This window comes from Passer montanus, unplaced genomic scaffold, assembly GCF_014805655.1.
Source record: "Passer montanus isolate IOZ18808 unplaced genomic scaffold, ASM1480565v1 scaffold24, whole genome shotgun sequence".
In the NCBI taxonomy this organism is placed as follows: Eukaryota; Metazoa; Chordata; class Aves; order Passeriformes; family Passeridae; genus Passer; species Passer montanus.
The window spans coordinates 924,664-949,562 of record NW_024367037.1 but is presented as its reverse complement, the minus strand read 5'-3'; the positions used below and the strand labels follow the sequence as shown (position 1 = coordinate 949,562).

The 24,899-nt window shown below is 38.8% G+C and overlaps 1 protein-coding gene across 6 annotated transcripts in view; it reads left to right on the top strand.

Annotated features, from left to right (window-relative positions):
- The window catches only part of MOCOS (molybdenum cofactor sulfurase), a 210,230-nt gene that overhangs the window by 53,258 nt on the left and 132,073 nt on the right, over positions 1–24,899 (top strand). Inside the window, exon 2 of one of the 6 annotated variants that reach the window (XM_039711101.1) lies at positions 21,126–21,247. The exons of the other annotated variants lie outside the window; for them this stretch is intronic. Coding sequence (XP_039567035.1) covers positions 21,171–21,247 — 77 coding nt within the window. The 5' untranslated portion in view covers positions 21,126–21,170. The remainder of the gene's footprint in view (positions 1–21,125; positions 21,248–24,899) is intronic. 6 annotated transcript variants of the gene reach the window in all.

Genomic DNA, 24,899 nt, shown 5'->3' with positions numbered 1-24,899 from the left:
GATGTGTGCTGTGTATTTTGTCCTGTCCTCTCATGTCCTATCATGAGAGATGGTATCAAAAGCTTTGCAGAAATCCAGAAAGTATACAACAACTGGCTTCCCTTGATCAGCTAGGTGGGTTATCCTGTCATAAAAGGAAATCAGGTTTGATAAGCAGAACTTTCTCTCAGGAGCTCATGCTGGCTATGACCAATGACTGGTGTTTTTCAATATGTTCCAGAATAATCTCCTCCATAACTTTAACAAGTACTGAAGTACAACTGACAGGCCTGTAGTTTCCAGGGTCCTGCTTTTTGTCCTTCTTGAGAACTGGGACAACATTTATGAGCTTTTCAGTAAGCTGGGAAGACTCTGGATTCCCAAGACCACTCAAAAATCATTGAGAGAGGCTTTGTGGTGGCATCAACCAGTTCCTTGAGGATTCTTGGATGAATCCTATCAGGTCCTATAGATTTGTAGGGATTCAGCTGGAAATTAATAGTTTTCATATGGCCATCAACAAAAAATCTTCTTGACCAGGAAAGATAATCTCTATCTGTTGTGGTATGATTGATATATTCTGAAAGTTAGGGAAAGCTTCTGGATTTAGTAAGATCATCTGCAGATGGCTGTTGATAGAAGGAAAGAACAAATTGGTGACCACTGAAAGCCCTGTAGCATTCTGTGGCAACTGACAAGTTGTTTTTCTTAATGCCTTGGAGGTTGTGGCTACTTTTCTACTCTAAAATAATGTACCTCTGTGAGACTTCTGGCTTGACCTGACATGCTTTTTATATAGAAAAGTAAATAAGTGGGAAAATTTCAGTTTCAAATGACACCCTGAAACCATAGTTTAAGATCCCGAGAATACCATAGCTCTTCCCTTTGTTTGTAAGGTGACAGGTCACAGTGCATTCTTAGGAAATATCTTCCCTCTTAACCAGCTATGATCAATAAGATTTTCTCTTATTTTTAACAAACTGCTGGAAGTGCCTCTCTGCGTAACGTAATGGAATCATTCAGGGCAGAAAGAAAGGGCTGGGAAAGGGGAATTGTTTGAATTTGAAATTGTTTAAATTTCAGTACATTTTTACTTTTAGTGGCTTTGATCAAAAAGGTAAGAAATTGTCATCTTTGCAAATGAAGATGTCCCATATCAATTAAAATATTTCTGTTTTCTAATAAGGTCTCTTTGCATGAGATGAGTTTTATAATTTACACCTTATGTCACGTCCAAATTACATGCCATGAAAAGCATTATTTTTCCTATTGCATCAGGAGCTGTAAGTAGTTAGTGTCTTTTGATACCTGTGAAGGATTCCTGTTAGCTCAACTGTAATTAAAAACATCTTTCAATCACTATGTGGACATATCTGCTCAGAATGACACAGAACTTCCATTTCTGTGAAAGAATTTTTAGTTCTGCTATATTTGGAAACAGTGATTTTTGAATTCCATGTTCAGTCATAACCAGTATACATGTGATTCATTGTCTAAGTGACAAAGAACAGATAAAATATCTTTGAAATTTGAAGAGCTAACTTTAAGACTTACCCATGTAATGAGATTGCATTTTATGTGTATCAACAGTTTTTTATTTATTTACAGCAATGCAGTGATCTCTTTCTGCAAGGAACAGATACATCTCCATTTTCATGTAGTTGGAGTCTAGTTGCTGGTCATAGGAGTACAGGATGTTGAAAAGTTCTGTATTATTTTTACTGAGCTGTCAATAAAAGCTCAGAGTTGCAGGTGGCATTTCCAGAGACTTTGTTTTGACACATAGCTTTGCAATGTCTGTCAAGACACTTTGCTTGCTTTTCACAATAATCCAAATAGGAATTGAGATATTTTATTAATTTGGGGGTTAATAAAAACTGCCTTTTATAGGTGCCATGAACTTTAGTGATTTTTGAATCTGGCACTTCGGCTGAAGTCCGTGCATCATCCTTACTCATTTAACAGTTACGGTTGTCCTTGGAACTATTTATAGGACTACAGTCTTTTTCTAAAGGGAGAAGGATTGATGTGTATATCATCCTTGACCTCGTTTTAACATTTACCATAATTTTCAAGCTGCAAGACGATGGTGGCCTTGTGAGAAGTTTTTGTATATTGAACAATCACAGAGAACATGGCTGAGTTTTTATCCTATTGGAATCAATACATCTTGTCTAGTTTATGTCACTTGCTACTATATAATTATCTGCAAGTCAAATTGATTACACAATATAAGAACCTTACAGCTTTGAAGCAAAATGACTGAGCCTTTAGATTTGGCTAGGATAGCTATCAATGCTGGTGGCAAAATATAATTAATAAATTAATGCTTTTGATTGAGAGGAACAACTTTTAATAATTTTGAAGGACTTGATACAACTGTAGCTTGGAACTAAAATTCATTGTAAGAGTCAAAATCATTGTTGGGGCTTGGCTTTTTCAATCTTCTGTCCCAGGTTCTTGGTTATCAGAGGTGCTTGTTCACATATATTCCCTCTATTTTGGATATAAAAAACAGTTGTAATGTTTTGTCCCCTATTTCAACTTTTCTGGTTATTGGTGAAGGAGATTTTAATCTTGGAATAAAAACAGAACAAAGTATGTGTGAATATATGCCCAGGTAAAAAGTTGAGTGAGCTCTTTTGCAACAAGAAATATACAACTTGCATGTAGCACACGTACATGCATATCTTGCATGAAATCTCTCTAGATGCTGATAGAAATCCTTCAGCTGACTAGGAAAAAAATGTAGTTCCTGCCCCTAAGAAGACATTTCACAGCTCTTTCTTTAGTAGTTTTTTAGAATGAAGGTGAAAAATAAAGTTGTGCAGATTAAAACCTAAGCATATTGAAAGGAGAGAAAGAATAAAGGGCATCTAAAATGCCAGTGCAGCAAAATTAAGGATATTTCAGAGGGAAGCAGATCTAAGAAGGAAGACAAATTCTTGGTAAGGTAACAGATGTTTTCCCTCAAGGATAGTGATGGAACAGAGGCACCAGAGGGGGCAAAAAAAATCTTATGAGCAGCAAAATCCTCTCAGTTGTTCTTTTTCCTTCTACTCCCAATGTCAGAACAATGTCTAAAGAAGTGTGACAAGATCTGTCACCGTCTTTGATATTGCAACAGCACCCCAGAAAACAGATAGCTAATTTTTATATTTCCATGTAGGATGAGAGGAAATGCTCCCAATAATTAGATGACTAGATCTATCGAGGGAGGCTCAGCACAGCTGAGTACTGTGCGTGCAGTTCAGCTGCCTTCAAGGGAGAGCTGTGTGTGCCAACATTTATTGTTTTCTCCTTTCCATTGCAGCACACAAAAAAAGCAGCAGAAAAGTGCTTTACCCCCTAGAATTCTCACTGAAGTTGAATATTAGTGGAATATTCATTAGAGATTTATCAATGTGTTTGTTGATAAATGGTGATGAAGGTTAGTTATGGACTTATTGTACCCTTGGTGCTAGGCTAGCTGTGTAATGCAGATTACTTCCTTGTACAGGCTTCCTTATTGCAGTTGCTGCCTAAGGTCAGACTGTGCACTGACTTGCAAGAGAATTGAATAAATCCATTTAACATGAAATAACAGACTTTGACATTTGGCTGGGACAGAGGTTTTTTTAAAGAGATGTTGCCAACACATCAGTTTCTATGTGATAAATACATTGTTTCCAATATTTGACAGCCCAGAAAGTTATCAGGATAAAAGGTCATCTCCAAGTCAGAAATTGAAATGTATCCATGATTATATATGACTTTTTTCCTTTTTTCCTTTGTTTCTTCATTTTTATATGAGCAACTAGGTATTGCAACAGTAAGCTGGGAGCTAAATTTGCCCTTTGACACAGATTTCCTGTTGGTTATAAACAAGTGGGAGGCATATGCTTGTGAAGTTAAAGCATGGTTTTTTATGTTTATGCTGTTTTAATGTAAGCTATGGTCCTACAGTCATTTATGCAGTAAAAATTCCCATCAAATTGAACAGCAGCATGAGGATCAACAGTGGCAATTTTCTCTTAGTAGGGTTTCCAGCAAGAGGCTGCCTGCTGCTCCTAGCCGTGGCAGAGTGCAGCCTCACGCTGCTCACGGGACTGAGTGGCTGTGATCACATTACATCCACCCAGCAGTCTTTTCACTTGCTGCCTATAAAGTGACAATGGATCAATTTTAAACTGACCCCAATGACTTTTAAAGCCTTTACCACAGAAAGAGCTGATTTTCTGTAAGCCTCCCCAATTCCTTTGGCTCTTGAGTCTTCTCAGTTTTTTTTTCCTAGTCAGAGGGTGTTTGTTGGCAGGAATTTTATTGTTGTGGCCACAGTGTTTTTGTAACTTGTTTAATCTCAAACATCTCTGCAGTTTTTATCCTGCCATGTTTTAAACAATGTTGTACGAATCTAGATTTTTGACACACCCTTTTTTCCTTTTCCTCAGTATCAGTTCAGTTTTAGTTGTTCTACAAAAGAGCAGCAATGTTCCACCTTACAGCATTTCATAATGATTTTTCTTAGTTTACCTTATGACATGCAGATTCATACAATAATTCAGGTTAGAAAGGATCTCTGGAATGGCATGTGTCACCAAACAGGGCTACCTTTCAAACTAGGTTAGGTTGGTCAGGACTGTGACCAGACTAGTTTTGAGTTGTTCCCAAGGATGGAGATGACACAGCCTCACTGAGAAACCTGTTGTAGTGATTGGCTGCCCTCATGGGGAATACTTTCATCTTTATCTTTGGTCAGAATTTTCCTTGCTGCATCTGTGATTGATGCCTCTTGTACTGTGTATGTCTGAGAAGAGTCTGGCTTTGTTTTGTCTTTAACTCCTCTCTCTTTAATTAATGAAGGCAGTAATGAGATTTCCTGAAGTGTCCCTCCTCTTCTCCAGGCTGAGAGAACATCATCTTTCAGTCTTTCTCTACAGGACAAGTGCTTCAACTTCCTGGCCATTTTAGTGGGCCACTCTTGAACTCAATGCAGTTTATGAATGCTGAAGACACAAAACTGAACACAGAAATCCAAACATCCTTTGAGTGCTGGGCAATAGGAATAACCACACAAGTGCACTGGTTGCACACACTCAGCTGGAGATTAGTGTCTTGCTTTCTATTCAAATTAGCTATCATGCACTGTCCATTCCTCTAGAGGATTGTGGAAAGGGGTTGGAAGGCCTCAGGGGTATTCAGTGATCTTGATTCCCCCCTACCAGATCAGCTTTTGGTTGACAGTCCACACCTGCTTCTCTTGCACTGTTATGTGCTGTGCTTGTCTTCAGAAGCCAGGACAAGGATGTTTGTACCAGAGAAGTGCAGCCCTACTTCCATATGGTTCCCCTCTCCCGTCACATCCTGTTCTTTCTCACACTGTTATTACCAGTAGTCCTTGGTGGGCTCCACAAGTATCTGGCCATTGGTGTTTGAGACATGTGCATTAGCCCTCCTATCTTCTAGGCTTCTACGTACGGGCAGGCTGAAATTGTGATTTGGATGTTTTTGCTTTCTTGGGAGTCCTTTGTGCATAATACCACTGTGAGCAGTGGGAGGATGGTAAATCCCTCTGGATGTGGACAGGGTAATAGATAGGTGGCCACAGTTCTGAGCAGCTTGGAGATATGGAGATATTTTGACATGAGTTTAGATATTCCTGATGTTCTGGACAAATAAAGAGGTTTACCAGAGAGTGCAGTGGGTCTCAATGCTGGTCAGTACTATAAGGAGACAAGATAGAGCTTGTTCTTTTGGAGAAGGTGGCCTGTGCATGATAAGGTATTTATTTCTAGGACTCAGTTTTTTGGCCTGTTTGGTGCTCTGGAGGTTTTCCGTGCCTCTTTAGCTACGTGTACACGTGCTAAAATGGGCTCTACAGGCACAATAGCAGAGCTTAGCATCTTTATGAACCTTTTTATTATTACTTGAGGGAAATAAATAGCTGTTTGCATTATGCATGAGCATGCTGTGGCACTGCATTACTGTGTCTTCCATTAATATGTCTTGTTCTCTTTCTTTATCAGCTAATGCTCATGATAATTTCAGGGGTGCATCTTAACGCTCAAACAAATGAATATCATAACCCAAACAGGTGGAAGAACACAATATTAGGCTTTTGCATATTCTAATACATGAAACAGCCAGCCAGACAATTATGTTTTAACAACATTATCAAAACAGAGATATATCTGTGTAATAAAATTTACTGTTGCTGTAACCATTACACTTAGAATGATTATAATAAAAATGCAGTGGTTATTTGCTACATTAATTAGCTGTTGATGTAATGTTATACAAATGTGATTCCTTTCAAGTAATCATATTTCTTTCTGACATTTCTGAATAGGACTACCAATTGGTTAAACATGGGTAAATAGCAGTGCTGGTTATAGGTAAGCCACAGAAGAAAACAGTGGAATAATTTTATTTTTTTAACATGTTACATTCCAAACCATGTTATTGTTAATAAAAACTTTTGATGCATTAACAACACCTTTTAAAATAAACACAGACCTTTGATATCCACTATACAGCCAGTGCTGCCAAAGAAAAAAATGTTGTCTCTCTGTGCTGAACTTTTTTTGTGAGATCCTCTATTACTGTATCTCCCACCAAGTCCAGCAGCCAAAGCCCTTTGTGAAATACTTAGTGGTTTACTCCTCTCCATCTCAAGGTGAAATCAAGGGAGACTTTTAGTGGTTTCGAATTTAATGCAATGTCAAAGTGTCTCTGTAAGTGTTGAAAAACTTTTTACCTAATGAAAAGCAAATTATATGATCCAAATGTGAAAATGTGTACAGCTAAACTGTCTTCTTCCTTGACTTCCTAGCTGTCAAATCTCCTTCAAACTCAGGACACACAGCTTACCCTGTGCTAATGGGGCTGTTTCATGCATCTTCCTCATAATGAGGATGCTTACAGAATCCCTCTGCCTCTTGCTTATCTGTGCAAACCAAAGCTACATCCTCAAATGATGTCAGTGTCTGGTTTTGGTGGGGTTTTTTTCCAACAGCTTGTGCTTAACTTGCTGGATCTGAGGAATGGACCTGCATGATTACCATCAACCTGACCTTAGGTAAAATTTCTGATTCTGAAAAATGACATGTTTAATCACATGTAAATACTTAATTGGTTGAATCCCCAAAACCAGAAAGTAGATTTCTTAATCAAAATGGTTTTTTCTAGTGATTGTATAACAGTCTGTAAACTGGAGGTGGCTTGGGGATTAAGAATATGTGGTAGTTGCTCTAGACATTTTTTGAAAAAAATCTTTTTTGTGCTATCTCTTGTATAGTTTTTCTTCATATACCTTGCTGATTTTTTGGCTGCTTCCCTCCTATTTCTATTAAAAGAACATGCAATATTTCTTGTAGGGCACTCTCGTATACATACAGATATATTTTTTGTGTAAGACATTTGCCTAATCAATAAACCATCAGTGCCATCAGATTTCAGCTTAATGTCTTTAGAAGTCTGCATGAGGGTTTTCTATATTTGCAAAACTATAATTAGACAGGAGTTTTTTGAGCGGTATTAGGAGTTAAAATCAGCCAAGTTCATTCTCAGTTTGTTTAAGCAGCAGCAAGCCAATTCAGTCAATCATGCCTACTGGTAAGCTGTTTCACAGAAAGCTATGCAAAGATGCAAAGTGCAGTAAAAACATCCTTTTTTTTTTTCCTTGAAAAGATGGTTAAAAACTATAAAATTGTATTTCAGAGACTGATGTGAAATTTTAATCTTCCTGCAAACTACACAAAGTGACAAGTTCTTCTGGCTTTTGCAAATCAAATACCAACCAAAAATGGTTGGTATTTAAAAATTCATTTGCTATCAGAACTCCTCACCTTGCACATGCAAAAACTACCACACATTTTTTACTTGGATTCAAATTTTTATAATACTCATACACCAAGGTGATACAAAGAAACCTGGGAAACTAAGAAAAAGTACACTAAACAGCTATTGTACAAAATATGGATTGGTAGCGTATTTTCTTCATAATTTTATTTGTTCAAAACAATATTTCCTCTGAAGAACCGACTGAGGAAGAAATATATACTCACACATGAACCTCAGGCCATAGAAAACCCTTTACCTTGGATTTTGTGTTTGGCAGATAGATCTGAAGCAATCAGAAGGGAAAGAGGTGAACAAAAAGTAAATTATGATTTTAAATGCTTTGGTTTGGAAAGCTAGAGCCACTGGCCTTTTTGCTGCCTTGTCTTTTCCTCTGTAGAACTTGCAGACTGTTTTGATGGTAGATGCCAGAATGACCCACACAGACATGAACAGGTTTTAATAATCTGCTCTTAGACATCTTAAACTTCCCTTCTGGTAAACAATGTCAGACCTCCACTGCAGTGGGACACAAGCCCACATTTAAAACTAGGTATGTGTTTAACTGCTGTTCAGAACAGGGTTGTGTTTTTTTTTTTTATTAGCAGGCTTTATTTTTAATTACAGGACACAAAGAAGAACAGCATGGGGGTGTTTGGTTTTTGGTGTTGTTTTTAATTTCTGGCTCGTTTTATGTTCTTGTAAACGAAGTATTTTTAGACAAGTGGTTTGCACTGTCAGCTTCAAAAAAAAAATCAGCAGCACATCCAGTTAGAGTTAGCAGCCAGACTTCAAGTTCTTAATTATTTAAGACTTAACTATTTTTATTTTTCTTGTTGTGTGACATATATCAAACCCATTTTCACACTTGCAAAGACGAAAGTATCTACTTTGGGAGGCGTTTTTGCTCTACTTCTGGCTTTCTTGTTTCTGTAAAGTGCAAAAGGAAACAGACAAAGATATCAGTCATCCCTTGTGCTTTAAATGTAGAGGACCTTAGGAATGGAAGGAGAAAGTGCTTGGTACATGGTGAAAACCATACAGTTCTTGAAAGCCACATCCATTTGTAAGCCTCCGAGAACTCCAGTCTGTATAATACTTCCTGGCAAAGTTTCATTGCTTTGCTGTCCCCATAGGGCAAAAGCTTTTTCTTCTATCCAAACTGATCCTCTCTCATTTCATTTAATATCTGTTGCCCCACATCCTCACGCTGTACCACTGTGAAGAGCTTGTCTCTGTCTTCTTAATGACCTCCTCACAGGTAAGGAAGTGTCATGGTTTGACCCTGGCACAATGCCAGGGCCCCCATGAAAGGTCTAAAATGGTTACTGTGAGATGTGATCTGGAAACAGAACAAAGCAGGCTCCCACTTGGGGATGGAGGGAAAAACACAACACTTTATTAATTACAATATTTAAATAGAAACAGACATAAACTAAGAATGAAAACTTTCTAAATACATTCCTCCTCCCCCCTTTATTTTTTTTACAGAATGAAATAACACCATAGATTTCTTACCACGTTACCACCTTTTAGATAATCAACTTTCAGTCTATCATCACTCCTCAAATAATCTACTTTCAAATCTATCAGGGAGAGGGGAGTCTCCCCTTGCACCATAGGCTTCCCCCGGAGACACAATTGAAACCTCTTGTGTTTCCATGTCACTCGTGGCACTGCCCAGAGAACATCGGCCCTCGTGACTTCTTGCCTGCCATGTCCAGTGCTCTCACCACTGCACATGGGCCAGGACTGCTTTTAGGGTTCTTTGTTTAAGGATGCTCCACTTAGTTCTAAAAGCAGCAGTCTCTCAACTTCGGGACACCAGTCCCCCACAAATTTACCCCCTGGGGCTGAGGGGCCTCGTGAACAGAGATGTTACCCTCCCTGGAGACAGAGGACATCCCACACCCTCCTCAGCGATCTCTGTTCACGCCACTGCTTTATTCTTGACTCCAAATATTGCCTCTCCTTAAATACAGTCTCCGGGTCTCAGGAAAAACACGGGTCTGTCCATGGCCATACAAGAAAGAATTTAGCTCAAGGCCATTCTATTATTTCTTTCTACTTAGGATTCTTCTCACTGCTTCTGATACCTTTTACTCATACTCTTTTTCTTTACACTTGCTCACTGCTTCATCTCTCTCTCCTCATTCTGATTCAGGAGGATCAGTATTTGTAAGGTTTCTATTATTCTACCAAGGGGTTAAAATCTTCGCCTCTGTCTGCCCAGGACTCCCACAGCTGCTGGGCACCTTCTCTCGCCGCATCCCCCGCTTCTGGCCGGCCGTACTGCCAGCACAGTCTCTATCACTCTCTCCCAGGGGGGACTGCCCAAACATCCCAGGTCTCCTCCACCCCTGCACCTTGCAGGGCTCCAGCCTCCCTCCCCACAGGCCACATGGCCTCCGCCTTCCCCACCCAGATGCAGCTGGGCAGGGGAGAGGTTCAGACTCCACTCACCGCCAGATCCAAAAGAAGAAGTTCTTTGGGAATCTTCTGCTTTTAACCCCTGTGTGTTCTCAGAGGCATATCCAGATCCTCAGTAGCCACATCAAGTGTCAATTTCAAATCTGGCCACTGATTGGTTTGACCACGACTTTTCCAGAAACTCACTTCCGGGCTAAACTACAACAGGAAGGCTGCTCTTAGATCCCCCCGAAGTCCTCACGTTCAGAGGCCAAAACCCCTGCTCAGCCTTGATGTTCCTCCACTGAATTACCTGCACTTGATCAATGTCTTTACTGTGCTGGAGGCTGAAACTTCAATGCTCCTGATGATTGCTTCATAGAAGAGGATGGTGGGCTGGGCTTTAGGCAATCCAGCTCAGGATGCTGCTTACCTTCTTGGCTGTCAGGCCCATATTCCCTTTTGTGTACATATATCTTTATCTAAAAGGGAATGTTACTCAATTACTAAAACATTATAGAGCTAACCAAGCCCCCATGGCAGGAGCTGGTTAACTGCTTACACTTGGCAGAATTGCTTGGCCTCACTCAAAGTGCTCCGTTATTCTTCCACTAGATGTAGCTGATCCTGGAATCTGTAAAGGCTGTGTACCTTGGTCTGTCATATATTTGGTGAATTGTAAGTGCTCTGTGTGCACATTTTCCCAGATGTGATACCTGCTAATCCCCAGTGACAGTGACCTGCTATTTTGAGCATGGAGTTGATGCATTATTGATTAATCCAGTTTAGACTGCACTTAAAGTGGTTGTACTCTAATTACATCTGGTGTCTAGAAATAATAGTTGAGCATTTCAGAGGCTTCTTGGAAGAGATGGGGTTTTCTGTACTGCAGAATGTTTCTTCTGATGGTATTTTTGTCTTAGTAAGAAAAATAATGTGTATCTTTTAACAGAGTATTCTTTTAATCTGGTTGCTTTTATATAACAATAATTTCTGATTAGTGAGCTTCATTTTCCTTGTGGATGTTTTATTTTAGTAATACAATTTGTTTCTTCCAAAGCAAATAATACATCACTTGAAACCACTATACAGTAATCTCAAAAAAAAGCTTCTTTAGTGAACCTTTTCCTTTCTGTGTGTCTGTGTGTGACTTTTTGGTCAGTTACTCATATTTTATTAATGCTGAATTCTTACAAAATATTTTATCTTCATAGTTTCTGGCTGTGCCCATTTGTATACTCAATTGCTTTCTGACATTGAGAGCAGAGATTTAGCTAAGTTTCATGGTTTAAAAAATAGGTCTCTAGGTAACTTTCAAATAAAAATGTTTTCTTTTCTTTATGGGTACTAATAAGTACCCCTTTAGCATCATGCTGACTGCAAAACACTTCAGATTGTACTGCTGATGGAAGTCGGCTTTATGTAGTAATTTGAAAAGAGGAGATTTTCACACATCCTCTGTGTGATTTCTTGGGTGAATAATTTCAATAAAAGTATCAGCTAAAGTACAATCAGTTTAAAATAGACTCAGTTATTAATTAAAAGAAAGTTGAATGTGACAAACTGTTATCATCATTAGTAGGTGTTATAGGTGTGTTACTCAAGCCTAAATTTCAGAAGTGATACCAAATCAGGCATCCAAATTCTTCATGTTTTTGTGAATTTTGTATTGCATTCAACATTTAGGATACAAATGTTTACCACGCATCTCCTTTTCTTTTTGCTCTGATAGTGCATAAAATACCTGATGCATACTGTGATGCTTGATGTGTTAGGTAGTGTCTGGGGAATGTAGTCTCTTTCCTGAAAAATTTATTATCTAGTTTTAAGAGCAGGAACTGCAGGTGGGCACAGATGTTTAAGGGAACATAGTAGACCCAGCAGACAAGGGAGATCAACATAACTAACAGTGGAAATGCCCCACTTGTTGAAAGAAGATTTATTCTGGAGGGTGGTGGGGTGGAAGGCAACAAGGGAGAATTTTAATCGAATATCCATAAATAGATATTCTGCTAGTGGATGCTTGCTACAAGCTTTTGCTGCAGCAGGAATGGGGCTGTTTGAAAATGCAAAAGTGGTGAAGTTTGAGGCACAGAGTAAAGAGTCAAAACCTTGGCAGTGGAGAACAAAATTCCCTTTTTATTTCAGATGAGATGGAGAGAGCTACTTGGGGACAGTGAGTAGGAGAAAGTGCCAAAGGGAGAAACTGTTTATTGCAATAGAATTTGAACTAGCAGGGAATGGGAGAAGGGAGTGGTGTCAAAGGCAGAGAAGAGCATGGTAATGGAAATGAGTTACATTAGATATTTTGTCCTCATGGACACATGGAAACAGGCATGCCTTGGGACATTATAGCAGATTGTGTAAGTGTAGTTTAGCTAATGCTCTGAAGGATTCAAAGTGGTTAATTATGTATTTATTTCTCTTTGAAGCATTTTATTGAGAGAAATGTTGGAAATTAAATAATACTGGTCATGTGTTTGGAACACATTACCTTAGAGAAAGGTATGAGAAGCCTTAGAGAAATAAACGTTCACACTTGTCAACGTTTTCTTATCTGAACAGCCTTTCCTTGGCAAAAATTTCATGGAATTGCTAGCAAGAATGTCAGTTCATAACGTCTGATATACGACACTTAATCATGTAAATGTCTAAATGTTACAGAGAAATGGCAAAGACTTTAGCTTGCGTCAGGGCCTCAGCCTGTAGCTTTCCGAGAATAGCAGAGGATCAAAGTGCAGTGTACCTCAATTGCTGCACAAAGCAGTGGTTGCAAAAGAGCAACAGGATATGTACAAGAACATTGCTTGTCCTTTTGTGACCTGGGTTTCTGAGCATCAGATACCAAGTATTCTGCAGAAGCACAAAGGGAAAAGAGAGATCAAGGGGAGGAAAAAATCTCCTAAGTTTTTGAATTCCCTGATCGCTCAGTTGTTACTCGATAGAATAAGTAAAAATGCTTCTTGAGTTATTGTACAAAATATAAACCTTTTTAGCACCTATGTATCATGACTTAAAAGCTAATTTCTCTTTGGTTTCTCATTTAGAGTAAAGTAACAGTACCTCTGTTGATCGTAAAGGAATGCAACCTTGTGGCAGATGTATATTTTTTTCTTCCTTTGTAATATGGCTGAGCTGTAACTGAGAATCACAAAAAGCTTAATCCTCATGAGAACAATAAGGACAATAAAGTCACAAATGGTCTCCATATGTCCATAAGAAGTCTTATGCAATGAATAAAGTAGATATCACAAGACTGTAAGGCTTTTTCTTTCTCTTAAATCGACAGTCAATTAGCTTTGTCTGGGGAGCACATAGAAGCTCTGTTCCTTTGCATAGCTTTTAAGGTCTTGTAAAGCTTTACAACTACTCTGGAGTAATTTTCTTTTTATTTACATGTCTTTTTCCCTAGCTTAAAGGGGTATTTTTTTTGTCTGTGCATACACACAAATGTGTATCTAAGCAAAACAAAATTTGTGTTTGATTTTGCTTTGTGCAGTCTGCCTTTTTGTAAAGTGTTTTTCAAGGCTGTGCTGTAAACCTTGCCAATTCTGCAGCACACACAAGCTTTCAGAAGGCAATCAGAGCCATCCTGAAGTTCCTTGGGGAATTTAGTTTGTTCTGTGTGAATACCACATCTCTCATAGCAGCATCCTGTGGGTGAGCAGAGCTTCTTGTGTAGTAACAGAATGTAAATAATTAAACAACAACAATGACCAAATGTGTGTCCATACTCCAAGTTCATGGTAAGAGGAACTGAAATTCTGGGAGATGGTTTTGGGGATACATTTTTTTTTTAAGCTTAGCCCTTATCTTTTAATCTCACCATCACATGTTAAGTGAAGCATGAAGGCAATGGAAACAGTTACAGATTTGCTAAAATTTGCACTAAGAGTGCAATTATATGAAAAATATTAATTGCAATATGTCATTACTTATAAAACAATAATAACTATTATTATAATTATCATTATTACTTCGTATGTGGAGCTATTGTGATAAAAAATTAACCTTGGCACTTACATTTAAAGAAATGTGTAGGCACAGATCTTTGAAGACATGTGCACTGCAGCTTGATGGAATATTGTAAACAAAGTAGCTTTCTTTATCTAGAATTTCTTTCTTACAGACCTCCAGAACACAACATTCATGTGAAAAAATAATCAAAAAAGGCTATGCTAAAATTCATTATGAGTCTGCTCAACATCTCCCCTTCTTCTGCCAGCCTACAAGCAGTAAGAGGGCACAGTGCTTTCGTTTTGCTGCTTGACCCTGTGGTTAAACAAAAATAGTCAGTGTGGCTCAACATTGAGTAAAGAACTGTTGAATAGCCTATAAAATTGTTATGACATTTATGGCATTGAATAATTTGTGGGGGTTGAGGAAGAAGGATGAATGTGAAAAATGTACTGTGTAATGTCTCTGTTCAAGAAGGTTCTTAGGTATGTGTGTAATTGCAGACAAATTGAAAACAATTGGTAAACATTGAGAGTTAAAGACATGCTTAAATACTTTCCTTACCAAAGCTTAAGCACCCAATAAACCTGCAGTGCACTTGTAGTACAGATATGTCATGTCAACCCTCCCTTTCTAACTTCAGTGAAGTGTTATGGGTACATCTGCTGCTTCCAGTGAAAAATAGACAGGATTTGAAGTGATAGCTGTTGCTGCAGGAGTTTTCTGTAATAGCTGCCAAATGAGAGGGAGGAGGGGAAGAAAGCAGCAGAGGAAGCAGTAACCTTCCTGCTTCAAGAAAAGAAACAAATCAATCAGTAGCTCTATGCAGGGAATTGGAGAACCTGCCCAACATCTGTCAGACGAAAACTGAAATGCTGCAGCAGAATCTGCTTTATTGCCAACCATTGTGGGTGTTTTGCCTTCAGAAGTGTATTCTGAGAGCTTTTTCAAGTTCTTTATATGGTACAAAGGTAGTGTTATCAGTGGCACTGCACCCCTACATATATGAAACAGTAACTCAAGAGTCAATAAAGAGTCAATAAATATCAACAGAGCTTTATATCTTTCATATTCTCCTGTAATAATCTTGTTTCTGGATTACTTCAAGCAGTGTGACATTGATACAGCCACGCTTCTAACCAAAATGTGCAGCGAGTACACTAGAAATGGCAGTGGTTGTTTCAGCAGAAGTAAATGGTTGGGAGGGAGGCCTCAGTAGAGTACAGAAATTGCTCAGGTCATGATAGTGTGCAGAAACACATTTTTAACTTCAGGACCTCTACCTGGGAAGCACAACACCCTGGAACAGGACTGTCCACCAAGTCTATCCCACTCTTTATAGTTCCTGCTGTTTTGTTGTAAAGGTAACTATTGATTTTGTCTAGTGGGAAAGACAAGGTAAACAAAAGTACAGCTAGGATCTTTTAGAATAGGAAGTTTTGGGGGTACAGAGCAAGGGCTGTTAGCTTCCTGCCTCTGACTGTAGGAACCCAAACAGAATGTATATTTCTATAGGGACAGTGGTATAGACAAGACAGTAAGACAAGGGAATGAATCACGGAGTGCTGATGCTCAGCTCTAACATTTTGCTGGTGAGCTTGATAGCAGATCTCTAATGAGTAGCAAAAGCTGAGGACCAGAATTAAAGTGGCCAAATCTACTCTGAGCCATACAGACTTCTAGAATCACAAAAGCATTAAGGGTGGAAGAGACCTCTAAGATCATCAGCTCCAACCTTTGGCTGAAAACCACCTTGTCAACTAAACCATAGCACTAAGTTGTATGTCCAGTCATTTCTTCACCAACTCCAGGGATGCCGACTCACCCAATTCCCTGAGCAACCTGTTCCAATGCTTAAGCATCTTTCAGTGAATAAATTTTTCCTGATGTCTAACCATAACCTCCCCTGGCACATCCTGAGGCCATTTCCTTTTGTCATGTCACTGATTACCTGGGAGAAGAGACTGACCTGGCTACAACGTCCTTTCTGGTGGTTGTAGAGAGCTGTAAGGTCACGCCTGAGCTTCTTTCTCTCCAGGCTAAACAACCCCAGCTCCCTCAGCCACTCTTCATGTGATTTACTCTCTAGACCCTTCACCAGCTCCCTTGCCCTTCTCTGGACATGTTCCAGCACCTAAATGTCTTTGGCCCAGAACTGGACACAAGACTTGAGGGTGGAAGAGACCTCTAAGATCATCAGCTCCAACCTTTGGCTGAAAACCACCTTGTCAACTAAACCATAGCACTAAGTTGTATGTCCAGTCATTTCTTGAACAACTCCAGGGATGGTGACTCCACCACTTCCCTGAGCAACCTGTTCCAATGCTTAAGCATCTTTCAGTGAATAAATTTTTCCTGATGTCTAACCATAACCTCCCCTGGCACATCCTGAGGCCATTTCCTTTTGTCATGTCACTGATTACCTGGGAGAAGAGACTGACCTGGCTACAACGTCCTTTCTGGTGGTTGTAGAGAGCTGTAAGGTCACGCCTGAGCTTCTTTCTCTCCAGGCTAAACAACCCCAGCTCCCTCAGCCACTCTTCATGTGATTTACTCTCTAGACCCTTCACCAGCTCCCTTGCCCTTCTCTGGACATGTTCCAGCACATAAATGTCTTTGGCCCAGAACTGGACACAAGACTTGAGGTGTGGCCTCAGCAGTGCTGCGTACAGGGGGCAGTCACTGCCCTTGTCTTGCTGGCCACACTGATTTTGATACTGGCCAGATGCCATTGGCCTTCTGGGACACCTGGGCACATGCTGACTCATGTTCAGCCACTGTTGACCAGCACCCCCAAGTTCTTTTCACCTGGTCAGTTTTCCAGCCACTCTGTCCCCAGCCCTTAGCACTGCACAGGGTTTTTGTGACTGAAGTGCAGGACCTGGCACTTCACTTTGCTGAACCTCATACCATTGTCCCCAGCCCATTGACCCAGCCTGTCCAAATATGTAGCAATACATGCGGTGCCAAACATACCGTAATGACCACTGGCTTAGCAAACAACATTTGCACATCTTGAATAAAAGCCTGATTGGTAGCCGCCCAATCTCAACAGAGCAAGGTTTTGCCTAATAATTTGATCAAATTTGCTTTCTTGAAGTTTTTGTGCAACAGGCTATAATGATATCTTTATTTTTATATAGCAAAGAAAATGTTGGTACATAGAGAAATGTCAGAGTTTCAAAACAATCAAACTGTAAGTTTGAAAATATCTATGCAATTCTTGCCCTTTTCTTTGTTGAAAAATTATGCATAATGAAAAAGAGCCCAATAGAACTATAATGTGAATGAGCAGCAACACATAAAGTACCTTGTACCCTTCACATTTAATTGTCTTTGAATCACAAGCAAAGTACATTTGGAATGAGCCCTTATGCTTTTTATAGCAGGCCACTTACTGTTTCTGACTTCTTCTGCTTATACTCATAGGTAACTTACTTTGATGGCGTCTCTTGACAATTCATGCATCTACCTTTGTTTTCGGGACATGCAGTTTTGAGTTGCAGCCAGATGGTCTAGACAGATGATTAAAAAGTGTGAAATGATACACCAGAGCACTTACCTCCTGGTGCTCTGTCACATTGAACAAACACTTAATGAAATCTGAAGTGTAATAGCTAAAAATACATACTGCAGTACAATGGACTTTCACACATCCTTCTGGGATTTAATTGTCTTTAAATATGGCTTCTGAAAAAAGGTTGCCTTTTGATTCTATTTCTGGACAAATTCCTGGTGAGTTGATGACCATGAGGTGGGCAAAGAACATAATTATTCTGTGTTGGGAATTTCGTATCACTTATTCTGGAAATTGTCCATAAAAATAAGAATGTTCTTCAGCATGGTTTATTATTCACCACATAATTTGCTGACAACCTTGTTAAAGACAATGCTTGCCAGAAATTAATTTTGAGGTCTTTTAATTCAAAAATTTGAACCTTTTAATGAGATACAGCATGTGTGTTAAGCTTCTGCCTTTGGCCTTTAGAACATAGCTCTCAGAATCAGATTTCTAGTGTACAATTACAAGTTCAGTATTTACCTTCCTAGAACATTCTGTAATCATTTATACTTGCTGTGCATTTGCTGGAATGTTTGCAGAAAGCAGTGTACAAAGGGCACAGACATACACACCATGAGTGTCCTTAGAACTTTGAATAAATATTCATCAAAGATATTTTCTTTTTATTCTGCTCCTCATGATATTAGATGTTACCAAAGCTAATATCAAAGCATCAAAGGTATGACAAATCTTCCAAAATGGTATTGAAATTATGACAGGTAGAGTTTAGAAGAATAAACCAGGAGAGTAGGTTTTAACTGAATAAACTTAGTAAACAACTTGTAATTCTGTTCTCCTGCTTCAAGCATATTAAATGTTACTTGATCCTGTTGGAATTTGAGCTGAAGGCTGTGGAGAACAGCTTTAGCATATCTCTAAAACTCTGATGAGATCTTACTGCTCACATCCCCTCTGGTTTGTATTTGAGAAGAGATCACTTTCACAAGAACTCACTTATTGTAATGTGGTGGTGCAGGGTAACACAGAGGCTGTTGCAACTTCTATTTGTTTTGGAATGTAATTTTTCCAGCCATTAATAAAGCTTTCCAATTTTGGTGAATTTATAGAATGCCTATATTCCCTAATGCAAGAGGGTTATAGGTTAAATCTATGTCTAATGAAAGATTTATTCACTTAATTACATTTTTCCCAAAAGGGTTTCATCACTATATAAGATAATACACAAACATACCCAGGCTTTTGTTTTAGCTTGAATACACTTTCAGAACTTTTGGATCCCAGTAGCAATAATTCTAGACCATACTTTACCTTGAAATGTAATCAAGGGTAGAGGGGTTCCTTTTATGCAACTGTAAGCATGTAACAGCACATGTGGCCCTACACATGCATACATTGACAGGAATTGCATCAGTGTTGTCACAACCATTAGTTCTGCTAAAATGACCACGCATTTACCGATGAAAACAAGAATAATTAACCCTGTCCCTGAACAACAACAAGACTAGGAAATCATGTAGTGAGGAACAAATCTTCTGTCAGTGAATGAACATGGACTGTGAAATTATCCAAGTTTGAATGAGGCAATTTCAGTGTATCTGCATGTATTCAAGAAGAATGGGTATTCGTGCTTTTCTAGCTCAACACATGGTGTCAACTCAAGTGATGAAAGGCTACCATGCAGATTTCTCTTGTCAGCTGCAACATGTTACTTTACTTTGGGGTTTTTTTAAGGTCACTGATACCTGGAATAAGAAAGAGAAAATTTTGCAAATGTTCTAAACTGTTAATCATCCCATTTAAAATAGCACTTAAAAGAAGTCAAACATGCTGAGATTTTTCCATCCTGAGTTGTTGGGTTCTTTCTGCTTTTGTTCTGTAAAGAAACTTGAACTTAAAAAGTCAACTTAATCACTGTTTTGAAGGTGTGATCTGTGGCTCTTTTACCACAAGATGCTGAGTATTTTGTTTCAACTCAGCTCATCTTGTGCATGGCAATATCTTATCCATGTGAATAGTCCTCTGCTCATTTTGAGAATCTTTCCCTGACCTGTTTTGTTTGTTTGGTTGGGGTTTTTTGGGGTTTTTTGTTTGGTTTTTATTTGTTTTTTTGTTTTGTTTTGTTTTGTTTTTTGTGGCATTGCTATGCAGTGTGGCACACCTGGAATAAATAGGTTCCTAATTTGCATAAATAGGTTCTTGTAATTTGCTCTAAATTACAATTTAGATTGTAATTCAGTGATGAATTTGCTTTCAGAATGTTTCCGAGAATACAGGCAACATAGGTGTGTATTTCCATATATGAATCAGCTATCTCACGTCTGGATTTCCTGGCCTCCTGAATCAGGTTTCTACCTCCTAGAGGCTAGATAGAGACAAAAAGAGAAATTCAGGGCAGCCACTACATTTTCTGACTCAAATTTTCTGCCTAAATCTCTATGAGATGAGGTTGACATGTAGAACGATTATATGAAATTGTGGCTGTTAGTACATGTTTTTAGTTGCTTCTTATTTCTTGAGGTTTTGAAAACTGAAGGGTTATTTCACATGTGTCTTCTGGCATGAATTTTTCAATCTATAGTGTCTTCAATTTATATCAGGATTAGCTAATGCAACACTTCAATCAACATTAGTTTCGGTTTATAATTATCACGTCCATTTTTTTGTTTGAACAGAATGATCCTCAGAAAAGATGGAAAGGATTGCAGCAAGTCACAAAATACTCCTCGTAGCTCTCTCTCACATATGCAGAGTCTGGTTCCTGAGTTTTATTCATATTTTGTCTTCAATTAATAAGGCAATGGTTTTTATATGGATATTTTGTGATCCTATGGGTTTTAAGTTTCCTGTCAGCTGATTTTATTTTATGATTCTAAAAATGTCACTTGTGAACTCCTTAAAATGCTTTTATTGTTCCTTTTTCCCTGGTGTTGTAGCTTGCCACCAACTTTGTTTTAAAGCTATCCCTCAACAAGCCATTTATGCCTTGTTGCATCCATCATGTGTCAAACAGTTTCTCTGTCAACTGCCAGGAGCACTGGAAGCTCAATTGTCAGGATTTAAGGTGAATGAAGAGAGCCTTGACAGGCAGAAATTATATTTCCTGTATGAAAAAAACATCCATTCATAGCTTCTGGGAAATCTTGGGGCTGTCTGAGCCAACACAAGAATGTAGGAACAGCATTCAGCAAACAAGCAGAAAAGCCTATAACTCTTGAGTATTTCTGTAATTATAGTCACCAAGATGGTTTCACTAAGAATTTGTGATACAATGTTATTTCTAACTCACAAACAATCAGTCCAGTGTTTTACCAAAGTATGAACCTTGCAGGTTTCAGGAGTTCATGTGCCAAGACTGACTGGCTGTTCTCTTCATATTATTGTCACTGCCCTTGAGGAAGTTTCTGCAGCTTTGTGTAAAATGCTTCAATGCTCTTCCTAGGAAGAAGAATCAGAGTTATGCTCCTGAAGTAGGACATCACATCACATGAAAAACAAATGGCAAAGAAGTGGTGGCCAGCTGTCTTCCAGGCTTCACTCTTGTGGCTTTTCCTCCACAGCAAGGTGAAGTACAGACTGCTGTTGAGGATAAGTCCAATTTGCTGGGATACCATCGTCATGTAAAGTAAAATACTGTTAAAATACATGAATAGGTTTATGTAAGTCCTCTGTATTTTGAAAGCAGACTGAGGTGACTTCAGATTAACATCTTCATCTAAAGTAATTTCCAGACACAGTACTTGAAAAGCTACCCTCGATGAAATAAGGCCTATATATTTGTGAGCATTTGCCATAGTCCCTGTCACCATAGTAACTGAGACCCAGATTCACAAAATCATGTATTTCCCTCTTAAGCAACTGAGTACCTCCAAAGTTCTGGGCCATATTTTTCAAGTAAATGTGAACTCACTGTACAGGCCTTTTATGAATTGCAAAAAAATTATCCTTTCTTCATCTTTTTTTCCTTTTTAGCAAGATAGCTCTGGCAGGGCATCTGAGGATTTTTTGTAGTCAGGCCATCAATCGTACTGTGACAATACATTGTAGAGATGGTTCCAAGAATTTATACTGGAAACAGTCAGCTTCTGAGCTTCTGGATATTTGGAATCAGAGTACTTCATGTAGTACTCTTATGTAGTTGACTCGTTTTGACATGAAAGCATTTTGTCTTTTTTTCCTTTCACCTTATATTTTACAATTACTCCAGAGAAACATATTAATATTAAAGAATTTGCAATGCATGTGTGATCACTGATGTGCCCATACTTTATTTGTAGTTTATATGTTTCAAGATTAGGATCAAGATGTCTTTCAAGTGGCTTATCCTACCAGGGAGGTAGGCTACCATATTCTTCACAGGCTACAGACTCAAGTGTATCCATTTTCTGATAAGCACAAGTCAGAGTGACTGACTCCTCATCCTTCTGACAGAAGACTGTGGAAGAAGATTGCTAGCCATGTGGGAGTGTTTGGGACCCACACACCTTGTCAGAAGTGTTGTGCTTAGATCCCTGGCACTCAGGATGGCTCAGGGATGGACTTGCTTGGAGCAGGTGTAGAGAAACTCTGGTACGTGGGAGATGCACAGGCTTGTCTACACACCTGCTCTCCTCCTGCCTTTCAAACCTACCTTAGTCCCAGGCAATACCAGCTCAAAAATGCTAAGTAAGTAATGGCAGACTCAGTGAGCATATGCCTGTGCTTGACTCATGCACCACAGAGTAAGCCAAACTGTTGCTGGAGAGTGTGAGAGCTGCTGGGTTATGCTTTTGTAACTATGCTTCATTACTCATGCCTTATAGTCTAAAATATCAGGCAATGTGCAAGTAAGTCAAGCTTACTTGATAGCAAATCCATTTTGTAAACCAGTCATGGACTCATTGTCACATGTCCATTCTCTGGCACCTACAAGGACAGAGATTGGCCAGTGTCAGAGTGTCTGGGGTATGTGACGCACTGTTTCAGGAAAAAAATTGCTGTAGTTTTTTTGATGCTGCAAAACTACTACAAAAGAAAAAACAAACCACCATGGCTGAAGATATCACAGATGTACACAGTTTAAAGGCCAAATCTGATCTGGAAACAAATTCCACTAAATGAAATTTAAACAAAGAATAATGTTTAAAAAATGCTGCAAGCAATGGTATGTTATTTAAGGAAAAAAAAAAAGAAAAGGCTAGATTATAATGTTTTCTTAGCACCATAAAGAATATTTAATTTCTTATCTGACATTACTTAAAAGGTTAGCCACTGTAAAGTCTTGAGAGTGTGGAACCATCAGAACACCTAAGTGGGATTTTTTTTTTCTGAAACAACCTTTACCAACGTATATTTGTTATGCTGCTGAAAATAGCCAAGTGTTATGCTCCAGTTTCCAAGAATCAGAAAAGAAAATGTGCAATAACTTCTGACCAGTTACCAGCAAAAATCTCTGTGGCAGGTAGGCAGGCTTCATGGCAGTGATGCTTGCTGACATTAGCAGCATTAATTCAACACTGCAAGACTGAGTCTCCCAGCAGGAGCTCAGAACATGTGGAAAGGTCAGAGATCAGAACTTATTAAGTGAGATTGGGAAGAGGGATGTTTGCACTCCAAAAATGCTGAGGTTAAGCTGGGTGAGCATGACTGTGTATGGTGCACAAGGCATTTGGATGCCTTTGGCATGCAGTGGAAGGATTTGGAAATGTCCAGGGTGCGACACCTTAGCCTAAGGTAGATCTCTGCCTTAGGTCAGATGAGCTTATTGATACAGAGCCTGTGGTCTTTGGGTGGCTCTAAAGAGGGATTTGCTCTGGTGTCCACAGTGTAGGTCTCTTATGGTGATACAAATTTCCATATGCACACCATTTAATTTGTTCCTCTAGTCTGTGAATAGGATATTGCACATATTCATGGTAGAAATGGCTGGTATTGTGCTGTCTTGAATGTTCCACATTGAGGGAAATCTTGTTGTGTTTGTTTCTGTTCAGGGGATGTCTAAATATAAAACCTATGGTCTGTGCTAGGTAAGAGGAAAATATAGTGATTTTAGGTGTTTGGTGAATTTATGAAGAAAATACTGTATTGAAAACAAACTCAACATTGTGGAGTTGCCTAGGCCACCAGCTGAAGTGATATGCTAATGAGCTTATTGATACAGAGCCTGTGGTCTTTGGGTGGCTCTAAAGAGGGATTTGCTCTGGTGTCCACAGTGTAGGTCTCTTATGGTGATACAAATTTCCATATGCACACCATTTAATTTGTTCCTCTAGTCTGTGAATAGGATATTGCACATATTCATGGTAGAAATGGCTGGTATTGTGCTGTCTTGAATGTTCCACATTGAGGGAAATCTTGTTGTGTTTGTTTCTGTTCAGGGGATGTCTAAATATAAAACCTATGGTCTGTGCTAGGTAAGAGGAAAATATAGTGATTTTAGGTGTTTGGTGAATTTATGAAGAAAATACTGTATTGAAAACATCTTGTGGAGTTGCCTAGGCCACCAGCTGAAGTGATATGCTAGTCCATGCACAAAACCTTCCTATGTTTGTTTTTAACTTTGCTTCCTCCTAGTGACTCCTAAGATTTGCTGCAGAAATAGCTTGAATTCTAATACATGAATTATTAAAAACTGATTAATTTTAATTTGTATTTTTTCAATTGGGCAATTAGTTTGTGCAAATACAGTTTGAAATGTTTTTTCGTGACCTGTTTGATGTTTATGGCTAGTCCTCCTTAAATGGTTGCCTAAAATACGGGTTATTTTTTACATTTATTTCCTGGTTACTGGAATACCAGGTGGTGAATTTTCCTTTAAAGAACCTATGGTTAAATTTTCAGAGTCATTTGTGTTGTAATTAATGAAAATACTAGGTTTTCATGGGTGTTTTTACAAATCTTTGGCACTTGTTCAAGTATGAAGTAAACAGATCTGGCTGGTCTTACTTAGAAAAAATATCCACGAAGTGGTTTTAAAATCATGTAGCTATTGATCTTCCCTCTTTACACAGAAAAAAAACAGTTAATTTCAAAGAAAACAGTTACCCAGGGGTTTCTACCACATGTAGAAAGATACAGGCATCAGAGATTTCTGCCTGTGAGAGGAGATACAGTTGTGTGTTAGAACAAACTGTACCAACAGAGCGTTTGCAGCATTGGATTTTGTGGATTTTATGAGTCATTCTGACTGTTTTGCTCTTTTGATTACATGCAGAGCTGTAATACCACCCTTATTTGT